The sequence below is a fragment of the Prionailurus bengalensis genome, chromosome D1 (assembly GCF_016509475.1).
Source record: "Prionailurus bengalensis isolate Pbe53 chromosome D1, Fcat_Pben_1.1_paternal_pri, whole genome shotgun sequence".
Classification (NCBI taxonomy): domain Eukaryota; kingdom Metazoa; phylum Chordata; class Mammalia; order Carnivora; family Felidae; genus Prionailurus; species Prionailurus bengalensis.
The window spans coordinates 112,851,322-112,866,643 of NC_057346.1; the positions used below are offsets into that span (position 1 = coordinate 112,851,322).

At 64.3% G+C, this 15,322-nt stretch overlaps 1 protein-coding gene across 1 annotated transcript in view; it reads right to left on the bottom strand.

Moving 5' to 3' along the window:
* SHANK2 (SH3 and multiple ankyrin repeat domains 2) overlaps positions 1-15,322 on the bottom strand; it is a 476,763-nt gene that overhangs the window by 6,824 nt on the left and 454,617 nt on the right. Inside the window, 4 exon segments of the mRNA XM_043581937.1 lie at positions 6,488-8,900; positions 10,266-10,286; positions 11,105-11,216; positions 12,277-12,407. Of these exon segments, the coding sequence (XP_043437872.1) occupies positions 6,488-8,900; positions 10,266-10,286; positions 11,105-11,216; positions 12,277-12,407 (2,677 nt within the window).

A 15,322-nucleotide genomic window follows, 5' to 3' on the forward strand; every position in this document is an offset into this window, starting at 1 on the left:
TGGTACGGACACTGGACGAGAATCTACTGATGCTCGTCCTTTTTGGCCAAGGAGGCAGGCCGAGTGGGCGGTCCACACGGCAGCCCAGAGCGGAGGATGAACACGGGCCTTGCTTTCGTGGTTACAATGGGAAATTCACGACCCTGCCTTCTGTGGCTTGGGAGCACGTAAGTACAGAGAAGACCGTCGTCAGGGAAAGCCCGTCAAGAAAGAGACAACACGGGGGACGCCTGGGTGGCTCAGGCGGTCGAGCCTCTGACTCTCGGTTTGGGCTCAGGTCACGACCTCCTGGTTCATGAGTTCGAGCCCCAAGTTGGGCTCTGCGCCGGCAGCGTGAAGGCCGAATCAACGTGCCCTGTGCGGGAGGGCGCCCCTTGGGTTCCCGTGCTTTGCTGCAAATCTACACAGTAGGAGATGAGAGCCCGGCGGCTAACGATGGGGGGGACATCAGATCTGGCCGCGTGTCTGGGGCCGGCCCCTGACCCCTGCGGGATAGCGCCCCGGAAAGAGTACCCGGGAGAGGCGGAGAGGCAGGGTGAAGGCCGGCCCTGGGCTGGCCCATCCTGCCCTCCTTCTCGGTGGCTCTGTTCCTCGCGGTTCCCCCACGCTGACAGTATTCACAGGATCCTCCTGGTGGCAGAGATCATTACGTTGCTAAGCGACTGCTGGGTTCCCGGGCGGAACACACAGGAATCTGTTGCCCTCGTTTGGAACACAGACACACACACGCGCACGCACACACACACGCGCACGCACACACTCTCCCTTGGATCCGCACTCTCTATGCCGCCTTTTAGATCAAATCCACATGGAAGCGGAATTAAAGCAAGAACTGAGAGCTAACCAGGGACGTACCCAGAGACGTGCTGTTATGCCATCAGTCAGTACTGGGTACCTGCGATGGGGGAAGGCAAAGTCAAGCGGCTTTTTCACTGTGTTTACAAATTCCGTCTCGCTCCGGAACAATCACCACTGAACGTGGGCCAGAGGCCGCTCAGTGACGACGGCTCGGCGTGTTTGCTGCCCGCGCTTAAGCTGTCTGCACAGCGTTTCGACAGGTGGGGCGTTACAGACACACGGGGGATGGGGAGGAGAACCAAGTCAGGACCAAGCCTGCCCGAGGTCCGAGCGCTGCCATCGGTGTCTCTCCCCAACTCCACGCCTGGGGCCTGTTGCTGCCTCTGATGCCCAGAACTCACAGCCACCCCGGGCCCTGAGCACCCCGATGGCCCCAGTCTGTCTGCATTCGCCGGGCTCTGGCCCACAGTCGGTGTGCAGTGTCGTTGCTGTGTGGATGGCGGGTGGAGACAGTTAAACTTGTTTCCTGATCGGCGTGTTAAGTGACATGACCGAGGTTACAAGAGCCAGACTGGGCGCGTGAGCGGGTGCCTTGGGTCCTCCCGCCAGAACATTCACGTCCAAGCAGGTCAAGAAGGAACCCAGGTTTCAGGGAGAAGCATTCACCCACTGATGCGTTCCCGCGGACCGATCCTAATGTCCAGACCGGAAAGAGAGACCCTAAGGACCAGACTTGCAACGGGAGGTCGCGTGAGCAAGGGGCAGCCCGCAGCCGGGCCGGGAGAACCCTCTTGGAACACGGTCTACGAGAAAACACACCGAAAGCAAATTTCGCGAGCCCCTGTAAGTAGCACTCGCCTAATTATCTGCACCGACATCCCCTTAACACTTCAATCGGGGGCCACGAGATGATAAAGCCAGCCTGACGGCACTGAGGTTATGAAAATGCCATTAAGCAGCTTCTGTTACTGAGCCAGGTTTGAAGTCTGTGCTCTGGGACCAGCTGGGCACAGATAATTTTTTAACAACCCAAATTGATTTATTTTAAAACCAGGAGGCTCTCAGGACCAATATTGCAGAGTTGCCGTAGAGCCGGAGGCAGGGGCCAGGCGAGGGCTGACACAGGGGGCGGCCATGTGGGGGCCTCAGAAGGGCAGCCAGGAGCTTGAGGGCCGCTTTCCCGAGGACTGGGCCCTGCTCACACCTCCAGGCAGCCTGGACCCCCACCCCCGGGGCCTCCAGGGGATGACTTTCCTCCCCCACAAGCCCATCTGTGTCTGGGCGGTGGGGAGGGCCAGGCCCACGTTACCGCTGGGCCCACCGAGAAGGGGAGGTGATCCGGAGGGGCCTGGGGACCCAGCTGATGCCAGGCCCTCCGGACGGGAGCCAGACGGGGATCCCTACCAGCTTGTGCTGCCCTTGTTCCTCCCGGCACACACAGGGTCACAGTGAGACTGACTTTCTGGGGCCATGGGATGCTGGGAAAAGAGCAGCGTGCGTATCTCGCTTTGGAAACGATGTCTGGGGCGCCACAGCGTGTAAGTCAGGCCAACGGAGCTGTTCTGCGTTCCTGAGGCCCTCGGCCTTCGGATCTACCCCCTCGTCTGCGGAGTGCAGGACCGCTGGCCTTTGCACGTGGGCCCTGAAGCAGCTTGCTGAAGGGTACCTGTGCCACCACGAGAGCCGCCTGGCTGCCGGTAATCTTCATGACACGGAGATGAGGTCAGGCTAAGGCTGGAGCAAGCCGGGGATGGCCGCCGTTGCTCGGAACGCAGTTCCGCCACCCCCCACGGCCTGCCAGCCCTCTCCGGGGGGCCTCAGTTTCTTCGGTGTGGAGAGCGCTTTCTGGCCTCTGGGCTTTGTGCTCGCGCCCCCGTGCCTGGGACGCTCCGCTCCTGGTTTTCCACACAGCTGGCTCCTTTTCGTATTTCAGGTCCTTCAAAGGTCCCTTCCTCAAGGACGGTCACCTCCTTCCTGCCCATGCGCACTCCGACTTGACTCGTGAATATACTTTCATTCCTTTGTGGCACTTGCTGTGCTCTGGGTTTGTCTCATCACTTATTGTCTGTTTTCCCCCTCGCGAGCGCAGCTCCCCAGAGGAGAGACCTGGAACGTCGTCTGGTTCGGGGGTGGGTCCCCAGGCTCAGGAGAGTCGATCACTAACCATGCATCTGCTGCCCAGTGTCCCAGGGCCCGGGCCCCTGCGGGCGTGGACCCCTCCTGCTCCGCTCGGCCCTCCGGCCTGGCACTGGTTCCTACCACACTGCAGCCCGGGGACTCCCGGCCAGTGAGGCTTCCGGGCCCAAGGATGGTGTCCCCTCGCTTCCCAGCTCTGCCCTGGGGGAGCCTGCCCTCGCCACGCCACCTCCGGCAAAACGTCAGGCACTCCCCAGCGGGGAGAACACCACTCGTGGGGACCCTCCAGCACAGTGGAGGGAGGGTGGCCGGGCCGGCACCCTGACTCTGAGCTTCCCGGGAGCGGCCGGGGCTCTGCTGCGTCCTCACCCACTCCCTGCCCTTTGATCTGGGTTGACACTCTCTTCAGAGTTGAGGCTGCTTCCTGGAAAAGTCAGCCTGCGCGGCCGAAGGCGCCCTTTCCCCTGAGCTGCCTGCCTGGCAGGGTGTTTCCAGGTGGTCCGAGGAGGCACCTCCCACGGTAGTACGCGGGAAGGCTGCCTGCTCACCTTCTTACCAGGTATTCGTAATCAGACACCCCCAGACCCGTGTCCTCTCCGATCTCAGGGAACGGACACGCGTGTCCCCCGTGAGCGAGGGCCTGTCGCTCTCGTCGCCCCTGTCCCACCCTGGGCTCTCGTGAGAAGTGAGGGTCTCACCGCACTTGTTAAGAAGGACCCGAGGGGGCAGGTGACCCCAAAGGGGTGAGCTCCAAAACTCGGCCCTCTCGGGAGACCACACCGTTTCTGTGGGGATGCGATTCGCGCACACGGCCGCCCCTCCGTCTGCCTAGAGAAACCTTTCCCTGTCCTCAGGAGGACGCCCTTCATCGAGGGCCCGGGCCTCACGCCGCCAGGGCCGTGCCGGCAGGAGCCTCGAGATGCATGTAGACGTGGCAGGGAGTGTCCTGGCGGGTGAGTTTGCAGGCTGTGTCTGCTCCCCAAACGGGCAAATACCCAGGTCTGACAACCAAGGCAAGACCCAGCAGGGGAGAGGCCTGCTCTGGGGACAGACCCACAAGCGGGGGGGGCAGCCCGGCCTCCCCTCCCGTCCCCTGCGCAGCAGCTGTCACCAGCCTCACCCTTGCCAGCAGCCCACATCCACTTAGGGCTTTGCCTGGTGAGGCCGTGGGATCAGCAAAGCCTCGGTAGCCGGCAGAGTGCCCAGTTTAGTGCCCAAAGGCAATGACTTTCCTCTCCGTCCTTGGGCCTCGGGGCCATCGGCTGCCACCGACGTCAGTGCCAGCCTTGGCCGAGAGCAGAGGATAGGACGCCAGCTGCGGGTGCTCATCGCTGCCGGAGGCCGTCTGGTGACCAGCAGAGAGCTGCCTTGGGTGTGCGGCGGGGCTCGGGCGAGCCACCCTCGGCGAACTCAGCCCCGCAGGCGGGTTGGCCGGCCGCGCCTTCCTCCCAGGCTGTTCTCTGGCTCCTCCAAGGGTGCAGGAGTCGGACCCTGAGACGCCCCCTGGGTCGGAGGTCGGGCTCTCTGCCTTCCGGTGGAATACCCTGGCCAGGCGCTCCCCCTCTCGGCCTCCGGTTTGCTCCTGTGCTCACTGGGCAGAAGCTCAGGCCCCGCAGAGCACGGGGCCCGGCATCTGGTGAGGCCTCAGTAGGTGCCGGCTGATGTTCGCGTTGTGAGTGAATTGGGTTATAAATAGCAGAACGGACCGGGGGCGGCTGTCCTTGGCTCCTGAGCACCGCTTGGAGGCGGTCCTGCAGCAGCTCTCCAGAAATCCGGCGGGTTCGGCCGGGTGACGTGTGCCCCGAGGCCCCTCCCCGCTAGGGGAGCGCGGGCAGGGAAGCCCTGGGGAGGCGCAGCTCGACGCCCGCTGCCCCCGACCTCCGGGGGTGCTCACCCGGTTGGGGAAGGCACGGAGGAGGCCCCTGGACCGGGGAGGGGAGCCTCGGCAGCCTGAGCCCTGGACTCCTCCCTCGGGACCCTCCCGTGCATGCTCAGACGTGGCTAAGGAGGCGAAGTGCCAGGCGGAGACCTCAGCCCGAGTCCCCGCTCGGCCTCCCGCCGCGCACGGGGACCTGCCACTCGGCGTCTCGGTCACTCTTCCTGGAGAATGGGTACAGTCCCTACCTGCCCCCCCTGCTCCCCAGTCAGTGTCCTCAAGATGCTTCGCTCACATGCCAGCACCTGGTACGGTGTGAAACACGAGGAGAAAGCATCCGAATACTTGTGCTCTCACGTCAGGTAGCGATGAAGAGCTGTACTGTTACCTAAGAGGAAGGGGCAAAACCGACCGCTTTTAAGTCCTTTAGGACTTTCGAGTTTATAACATTTGAAGTTGTGTGTAGATGCCCACCAGAAATGGGGTCTTCCGTGGACTCTGTCTTCAACTGGCGGTACTGTTTGAACCTCACAGTTGGTGGTGGATTCTCTATGCAAAGACGGCGTGTTACCGTGCTTCTTTCTACCACGGCCGGCCAGTCGGTGTTTCTCCCGGGTGTGACGCGAGCCACGTGAGAAATTGATTTCCGTGCATACGGAAAGACACCTGGGGAAACTGTGGCTCTTGGCCCGCACGTGCAGGCCCAACCACGGTGTGGTGTTGCTGGTTAACGGCCCAAGACGTGTGAGTCAAACGCCTGTCCAACGGGAGTACGGAGGAGACGGGTTAGTCAAAGCGTCAACACCTAGGCGCGGACGTCAGCGGAGGCCAGCAAACAACGGGCTCCCGGGACAGCGGGGGGAGCGCCCGGCACCCCCAGGGTCTGGGCAGGGGCTCCAGGCAGAGAGCCAGCGGCCCGCTCTAGGGCGTGGCGTGCCTGGGCAGAGCCTCACAAGTGGCCCCTCACATTCTACCCCCAGCCGCGACGGCAGCACCTCGAACTCTGCGTCAGACTGTGACTGGCTGCCCCGTGGGCAACCGGCCGCCTCCTTCCGTGACGCCTGCCAGCCGGGTCGGGAAGGGCCGGCGGGGGGGCTGCCATTTCCCTCCGAGTTGACTAGTGAAGCCACAGCCTGGCACCTCCCCAGCCCTCCGGCCGGTCGGCGACGGGAGGAGGCGAGAAGGATCCGTGCACGCTTCACCACACACGCGCACGTGTGCGCGCCCCGACCCGCTCACCCTCCATGGGCGCGGTTACTCCCCTGCCACCAGCTTGGTGGAGCTCACCCGTTTTGGCTTCTGCGAGGCTCCAGAATGGCCTTACGGGGCGGGGGGAGGGGTGGGGGTCCCGGCAAGGATCTGGAGAACACGGAACCACAGGGAGCAGTGCTCCTCTTTGGAAGCCAGGGCAGGGATGGTCTGCCGTGGCTGGCTGGCTTCTATCACAGGTCTTTACGCGGGAGAGCCACACGTCCTGCCAGCGTGGATGCGGTCCGCACTCGGCTGTGCCGGCGTCCAGGAGAGGAGGGGAAAGGGACGCAAGCGTTGTGTAACAGGTGTGGCCCGCGCGTGTCCGCTCCGGCTGCTCCCCAAGGGCGCTTCCTGGCCAGCACTGACTGGGCGAGATGGGAAGGCCGGCAGGGGGCAGTCTCTGTCTAAGCCGACTGTGGGACTTACCTGGGAGCGAGGCTGGCGGGCTTGGTGCCCGTGGGCGAATCCAGTGCTTCCCCCGGCTTGGCCGATTTCTCTCGGTTCATTTGCTGCAGGATTGAGTTCAATTCGCTGATCACGTTTGCCTTCGGGCCCGAGCGAATCGGGCTTCTGACCTCCGAGACGTCACCCCACAGCTTGGAGGTCCTCGGCGGCGTCACCTTCGCGGCCCCAGGCTGGGCGCTGCCCGGCGGGGGCGGGGGCGCCGGGGGAGGGATGACGAAGCTGTCCACGTCTTCTTCCACCAGCGCGTCCTGGTAAAGCGCGTTGCTTTTGGGAATGATGGGCTTGACTTTTGGCTTCGGAGGCACCGGGGGCTTGTCCACCGTAAACGCCTGCCCGTCCGCATAGACCGTGCAGGTGTCCACGTTGTCCCCGCCCTCGGACGACAGCGTGGACATGCTGGACACCGTGGACACGGTGCTGGTCGTCTCGAGGTGGTGGTCGCTGCTGCTCCGGCTGTCCACCTCCTCGATCCCAGAGTCCGTCACGGCGTCAAAGTTCTCGGGGGGTGGCAGGAACGAGGCGGGCAGGCAGTTGGAGAGGCCGGCCGGCTTCTTACCGTCCGCACAGTTGGCCGGCTGGCTGGGGTTCAACGGAGGGGGCTGGGAGGCGTCGTGTTTCTTCTGCTTGACCAAGTCCGTGAGGGCGGGGACGGAAGCGATGCGGTCATCGGGGATATCAAAACTATTGGCAAATTCCAGGGGGGGAGGCAATGGCTCTGTAAAAATAAAATCCTCGTCCAAATCCACGGATGCCAGAGGGGGAGGAGGGATGCGGAATGGCAAGATCACCGCCTCTTCCACGGAGCCCGCCGCCACGATGGTCCTGCCGGGCGCGGCGGCGGCGGCGGGCTCGGGGCTGGCGGAGATCTGTAAAGCACCTTCGGTTTCGGGAGCGCCTTCTGGCACCTCGGACAGCGGGCTGTCTGGCTTGGCCTCCGCGTCGGCCTTCTCTTCCTCTTCCTCCAGCAGGCGGTCGGTCTTGGTGGCGTCCACGGTGTGGACCATCAGCAGGCCGGCCGACCTCTGCTGGGACGTGTCCACGATGTTGATGAGCATGTTCTTCTTGTCCTCGCCCTTCCGGTCCTTGCCCAGCTCGGTCTCGTACTTGTTCTCCGTCTCCTGCCGCCTCAGGGGCCCCCGCGTGTTCTGCCTGGTGACGGGAGGGAAGCCTGCTTCCACGCTGGGCCGCATTTTGGTATCGATGTAGAGAGGTTTGTGGAGGTCGGCCTTCGGGGCCTCCCCCTTGGAGCCCTGCTGCGACTCCTTCATGGCTCGGTCCCTTGCGGAGAGCGCCAGGGCCAGCGGGGAGCTGGGGTCCAACAGCCGCCCCGTGAGCGGGTGGACGTAGTTCTCGGGACCGGCCGCGCTGCCGCCCTTGGGGGGCACCGCGGGGCCGCCGTCGGGGCCCTTGGCTTTGGATGTGGAATTGAGCGGCCTGCCGGCCTCCCCCTGAGCTGCGGCCTCGCCTCCGCCCGCGAAATGGTTCTCGGGCTCCCTGGGCGCCGCCCCCGGCGCGGGCAGCGACAGCGGCTCGGCGCCACCCTCCTCGCCGAAGTCGGCCTCCTCGGGGAAGTTGGAGGAGCGCACGCGGGGGGCGGGCGGCCCCAGACCCACGTCCTCGTCCCCCAGGTCCGTGGACAGGAAGGCCGGGGAGTTCCTCCTGGCCTCCAGCCGCTTCTCCCGGTCGCGGACGGCCCCGGCGATGGCGGCGGCGAAGGGGCTGCTGACGGTCAGGCTGTCGTCAGGCCGCAGCTGGCCCGGCTGCTCGGAGGCCTGGGGCTCGATCTCGGTGCTGCTGCCCTGGCTGCTCTTCCCGCTGCTGCTGGTGGAGGGCTCCTTCACGATGATGGTGGGGATCGGAATGGAGCACGTCTTCTCGGGGCTGTCCTCCACGTTGGACTGCTTCACCAGCATGCCCTTCCGCCGGGCGGGCTTGGCGGGCACGTACACGGCCTTGCTCGCCACCCTGCCGACCTCCGAGTACGGGTTTTCGGGCATCTGGCCCCGCTTGCTGCGGAAGTTGGCCTGGGCGGCGGCGCTGCGGCTATAGAGGTCCTCGGAGTCCAGGGAGTAGCGGTCCAGCTCTCTCCTGTAGTACAAGCCCTTGTCCCTCATCACCGTGGCCACCGTGTCCGAGCGGGCCGCGGGGGGCACCTTGGCGGCGGCGTTCTGATTGAACGCCGGCTTGATGGTCCCGTAGACTCTCGGGGTCGGGGACTTGGGGCAGTTGTAGGCGGTGGGGGAAGGGGGCGGCGGGGACGGGGGCACGGACTGCGGCGGGGGAGGGATGTCCTCCGAGGTGTCGGGCATGGACAGGCTTCTGGTGAACTTCAGCATCGGAGGGGCCAGAAACTGACGCTCTTCCTCCGTTATTCCTGCAAAAGGAGAAGGCAGACTCAGCTTTAGACCGTGACGGCAGCCCCCCACCAAGCCCCTAGGCCGGTGCGCTGCCCTACGTCTTGCACACTCACAGTGGAGCACTTGTTCACGGAGCACAGCACAGGCCACAACGCCAGGAGCGTACGGGGCCCGTCCGAGCCCCCCGCAAGGAAAAGAAAGGGAAAAGGAAAGAAAGGAAAAAGGGGAAAGGCACTGGGAGGCACTGAGTGCGTGCTGTTGAGATGTTCCGCTTGTGGTGCCCGGAGCAGAGGTGTGAGCGACGCGTGGGGCCGCGGCGGGGCGCCCGGGGCAGCCAGCCGCGTGTGTGCGCGCACGTGTGTGCGGGCGAGCGTCGGGACTGGGCTGGATCGGGACGCATCTGTCCTTTCGGGCCTGGCCCGGGCCTGGGGCGTGGGGTCTGGGGGCCGACACCGTCACGCTGCCCGTGGGAGATGAGGGGGAGGGTGCCACCGCATCGACTGAAGTGCCGTGGCTGGTGCTGCGGCCGAGGGGCGATGGAGCCGGCCTCAGCCCCGTGACAGGGACCCGTTTTGTTGCCTGACTTCTCTGGGCCACCCAAGGGCTTGAGGGTATTGGTGCTCCCGGGCCATCAGGGACACACGGCCACGGGGGGAGGGAGCCCAGACTCCTCCTCAGCCCAAGCCGGGAGCAGCTTCCTGAGCAGACCCTGGGCCACTGGCCCCAGGAGCCCGTCCGGGTCCCGCCTAAGACCCTCTGGGCCGGGGGGTTTCCCAGCATCACGATTAAGTGGGGTCGACATTCAGCTGACTTGGCACAAAGTCAGGTCACGTCATAGGACCCCACCTGACGAAGCAGCGGATGATGTCGGGTGTGCAAGTGCTGAGGGGCCCGGCATGGCGATGGCCCCAGTTCTGTGTGTGGGCCGGCTGGGCCAGGCTTTCCGGACCCTCTTTCCAACAGTCCGAGGTATCGAAACATCAACAGAATGCACTCGAGGAGACGGAAGCGAAACACAGACACAGACACCGACAGATGGGAGGCACTGGGGTCTCACTCGGTGGGGGGAGGGGGGGCATGCGGGTTGCTCAAGGAGGTAACAAAATGGGTTACTTCAAATCAAAAAACTTGTAGGACAAACTACGGTAACTTATTCTAATGAAAATCTCCATTCGATAGGGGTATTCCCAATTTAACGTACTCCTGTGGGAGGGCGTTTTGGCATCGAACAGACGGATTTCTAAAAGGCCTTCTCGACCAGTCGCTAACACCTGGGTCGCCCGACAACTTTCCCAAGGAGTCGTAATTTAAGAATACGCCTTAAGGAGTAAGTATAGGGGTTACATTCAGATTACAGATTCGGAAGCGTAAGGTTCACTAACCTGATAGAAAGATTCTGCTGTCTGACAGGAGGAAATGAATTGTTATTAAGCAGTAACAGAGCCAGCGCACAAAGTGGCGTCTACGCTACTCTGCGGTGGCCCTGAGCTCTTGGGGAGGGCGGGTTTGAGGAGCGGCAGACTGGGAGCCACCTCACGCTAGTGACCGAGGAGCCAGGCCTCCGATAACAGGAGGCGCTTCCAGAAATCACCCGCAGCGTCCCCGAGGGCCGGCCTGGGGCCGCCGGGTCCAGCCGGGTCCGGCAGTGGCCCAGCTCCCCTGAGGCTTTACACGGTACAGACAGCGTCGGGTTATCGCAACGGGGGGCTGTCCGGCAGGGTCACGTTCGCCATGCCCGGAAGTGCCCGTAGGTATCGCTGGGGCATTAACAAGAAGGCACGCGGCTTTCCACGACACGCAGCACATTGAGTTTGTCGGCGTTCTAGAACGTGGCCCAACCACCCTTAGAAGTGTGTCCGCTGAGCTCACCCGCTTGAAACGTGGCAGGGACCGGGCGGTTCGGGGGATGTGGGAATCGCGTTGAGCGGGCGACCACCTCCACCTGCCACTCTGGTCCCTGCAGGGCGGTGGAGGGGGCTTCCTAGGCTGCCCTGGGCCACCCTCTGCCTCCCTCCTGGCGCGTGCCTGTCACCCCGCTGGCATTAGCACGGCCCGCTCGGCCCGCGAGGCTGGATGTCGTTTCCAGCAGGTAGAAAAGTTTGAGTCTGCGTGGGGGTCTAAAGGGCCCCCCCCCACCAGGGGGCAGCTCTGCCCGGGGGACTCTGAGGGCTTCTCTGAGAGCCAGGGGGCAACCTCTGTGGGTGGAGGCCATGCTTCTTACCTATTGATTTCTGCCTTCGCATCGTACCTCGGGGGAGGCCCAGAAACGGGCCTTTCGGGCTCCCAGGAACAGTGGGCGTCATGACGGCGATCCCCTGTCGTTCGTACACGGACTGCAAACCAGAGACCCCGGAGTGAGACGAGCCCCGACCAGCCCCACCCAGGGCATCCGGGCCCGGAGGGTGACACGGAAGCACCTGTGCCCACCTGTCACACGGCTTCCCGTGCTGCCCCCCCAGGAGCAAGCCGTGTCCAGCCGAGGCCGGCAAGACATACCAGCCTCAGGGAGCCGGAAGAGGCTCTTGCTGGGCACTCCCCACCCCCCCCCCCCGGCTCCTGGCCTCTAAATGCCAGGGTGCCCCGTGGAGCCGTGGACTGGCCGACACGTCTGAGAAGGGGCCGCGGCAGACGCTCGGTAGGAAAGCGCGCACAGCGGGTGGGCAGTGCAGGAGTCTCCGTTTCCCTCCTCCACAGGATGGGTCAGGAACACCGGCTCACGGCACGGGACAGGGTGAGCCAGGTGGGGGGGGGGGGTGAGCAAGCGCAAGGGCTGCCCTGGAGCCCCGAGGCCAGCGGCGCCGGCAGGGACCTGCGGCGGGTGGGCTGGCCCCAGGGGAGCTTGGCTTCCCTCGTGCACTTGGGAAACGGATTCCCCGTGCAGCCGCCGCCCAACCCGCCGCTTCCTCGTCTGTAACGCTGGGCTTGCTGGTCGCCCCCCGGTCGGTGGCACCGGAGGCGGCTGAGCCCGGTGGACACGTGAGCGTCAGCTCGTTGGCATCCTGTGCTCAGGGCCCCAGGCCGTCTTCCTAGAGCACCCTCTGCCCGGGGTCTGGGGCCCGAGGCCGGGCCGGACAGCGTCTGGGCCACATGGGGCTTAAGATGCGGTGAGAGGCCACAAACAAGGCGGGCAGCGAGGATGGGGAGACGGGGCTGGGGCTGGGGGCTGACCCCGCAGTGGGGCGGCCCAGAGCTTGTGGGATTACCGCCCCCTGCCCCCCCGCCAGCCCCGGGGTTCTGGCGGGGATGGGGGTCTCACACCAGCAGGTGGGTCTGTTCTAACGTGCATTACGCCAGGCTGGCCTGTGCAACGGGCGACGTTTCCAGGTGTTACCGTAGGTGAGAGCTGTCACCGCAGGGACGGCCCGCCCGCCTCCCCGGGGCACGGCCACTCACGTTCATGTCGGAGACGGATGGGAAGCACCGGCTGGTGGGCCGCTGCTTGATGGTGGCTACCCTGGACTCCACGGCCACGTTATCAGCAGTGCGGGATGGCTTGGAGGCTGGGACAATCTCGTCGGGCTTATCTGCAACGTGAACATGACGGTGGGAACGGGCGTCAGCGGCCGGAGCCCCCGAAGCACCCCCGGGGGCTGGCTTCTGACAAGGTGCCCTCCGCACGTGAACAGCCACTCAACTGCTCCGGCCTCCAAACCATGCAGGCGGGCGCTCGTCACCGCGGTGTGGGTCACGCATGCGTCTCTGTGCCACATGCACTTGCAGCGACGCCAAGTCCGTTCCCGAGCCCTCACCCCGGGCAGGCGCACGCGGACAAGACTCTCAGTGACACAGCCTCGGCCCCCGAGGCCTGCAACGCCCTGAAAGCCAAGTCTTCCCCGGAGCCGCTCTGTTTTCGCTGCTGGACGTACTCTTGGCCGCGCCAACTAAACCAGGGTTTGGGATCGTTTCCTCTTTAAAAGCTCAGAGGCATACGTAGGTGCTTTGCCACAGGTTGCGGCTGCCGGGCTGTAAGGCCCTCGCGCCCGGGGCTAGAGGTGGCGGGCACAGTCAGGCGGCCGTCGGGATTCCCAGCCGCCAAGCCCGTGCTGCGTGGGGGACACCCAATTTCCCAACAGCACAACATTCTTCTTGGTGAAAAAGAGAGTCAAGGGTTAGCGATGTGTAATTCTTACAGATTAAAAACTTTTTACGATTTAAATGTAACACACCATTACAACTTTTGGAAAACGTGAAAACTCCAGCGGGGCCTAGGATCACCCACAAGCCCTCGCTTCATCTGTAGGATGTCTGAGACCCCGCGGGGCCTTGGGGCCCGCCCTCCCGGAAAGACTACGGCCCAGGTGGCGCAAAGCCAGTGCGAGGCGGTGCCTGATGGGAATATCCCATTTTGGGCCTCGTGAGGCCCGGCACCGTCCTTGCCCCCCATCCCCAGGACACGCAGGCCTGGACGTTCCATCCACGAGCCCGAGGCCTTCTCCTAGCAACCCCGATCCTTTCTGGGGTCTGGCGACTCCCCTCGAAGTGCCTGCTGTCACGAAGAGACTCCCAGGCCCCTGGAGTCTCGCCCAGACCCAGAGCTGTCAGGCCAGGGTGTGAGGCTTGGGGCGTCTGCTTGTTCCCACCGGGCAGGACAGCCACTTGGAACCACAGGGGCTTCCCAAGAGGAGCGAATCCCCTGGGAAAGCCCCCCCCCTCCCCGAGCCACCCACACCAGGGTCCCCATAGAGGAACTGCAAAAGGGAGGAGGTGTGTGGGGTGGGGGAGGGACAGGGGGCCAGGCAGACAAGCAGCCACCAGGGCCACCCCAGCCTCCCAGACCACCCAGCAGGTGGGCCTCTGACATCTGTGACTAACTGCTCACAAGACTCCTGGGTCCAGACCTGTGTCCTGGACTGGGGGTGAGCAAACTAAGGCCCTTGGGCCAGATCCTGACTGCCAGCAGGCAGACACTCCCCCTGCGTGCAGCGATTACGTGTTTGGTTTTTTTAATGTTTATTTTTGAGAGAGACAGAGACAGATTGCGAGTGGGTTGGGTTAGGGTCAGAGAGAGAGGGAGACACAGAATCCGAAGCAGGCTCCAGGCTCCGAGCTGTCGGCACAGAGCCCGACGCGGGGCTCGAACTCACGGACCGTGAGATTGTGACCTGAGCCAAAGTCAGATACCTAACTGACGCAGTCACCCAGGCGCCCCTGCGATTACATTTTTAAGAGGCTGTTAAAAGGAGGGGAAGGAGAATGTGCCACAGAGAGCCCGTGGCCTGCAAAGCCAAAACCCTCACTGTCTGGAAAATACCTGCCCCCTGGCCCGGACCCTGTCCCAGTTTACCTGCCCGGGAGCCCCGGGCGCAGAGGGTTCTGGCCGAGCCGCATTGAGAAGGCCCTTCCCCCTGACACACGCGCATTCACGTCTCTCCCTCGTGAAGAAAAGACCCACTCCCTCCCTGTGTCCTGCCCTGCGGTCCAGACTGGTCGGCCAAGGGCACGTCCTCCTCATCATGGGTGCTAGGGAGCATCAGCCCCTCAGGGAGTTGGTCAGAGACACTTATGTCTCTGGGCCACTCGCAGCCACGGTCACCGTGTCCCCAGCCCGCCTTCCTCCTCACGGCCCACGGAGCTGTCCTGTCCTCAGCCGTGCTTAGGGCCCCGGGAGGCGCCACTCACCCCCTCCTGGCCACCAGCTGCTGCTCCTTCCCTTTGCCGGGTCCCTGTCCCTGCCGCTGTGCTGTGCACACCCCACGGTCCCGGAAAGCTGCTTCCTCTGGGGAGCCGTCCCACCTCCGATCTGGGCCGGGATTCCTTCGGTGGCTGGGGTTTAACCTGTTTCTGTGCCAGACCCCCACCCCGCCCCTCCGGCCGGGCCTCGCTCCCTTGACCGTGGCGCGGGGTCCCCTCACTGACGTGCTCAGGTGGTGCTTGGCTGGCCTCCTTGGTCTTCGTGGCCTCTCCCTGGAAGCTGGGCCCCTGGTGCTGGCTGTCGGCTCGTTTCAGCCTGAGCTGCGGGGAGTCGGGTGTCCTCGGGGCTGGGGGCCCGTCCTCGGGCTCGGGCCGTCTCTCCAGGTCTGGCCTTGGTCGCAGGGCATGCCACTCAGTGGGGCTCTGCCGGGCCTCCGGGGCGTGGAGGGGGTGCCACCGAGCCACAGAAAGAGCGACTAGAGGCCAACACTCATCCCGTGGGAGGCACCGTACGGGGCGGGGGCCCCAGGGCAGGATGCTCGCCTGTGACGCAGAGCTAACCAGCAGCACCTTCGACAGTCTCCTGTTTCTAGCCGTTTCTTTGGTTTTAACCCCCTTCCTCCAAGCGGATGGGCGGTTCACCCTAATTTCCCAGCAGGCCGAGGGGCTGCTGCCCGGTATCCGAGTAGCGCCTGGACTCTCTTCACGAGCCGGAATAAGCAGGGAGCCCGCTGTGATCTTGGAGCCCCGGGGCACGTGGCAGGCACCCCAAAAGTACACCTTCAGTCATGGGCGGGCACAGGTGAGG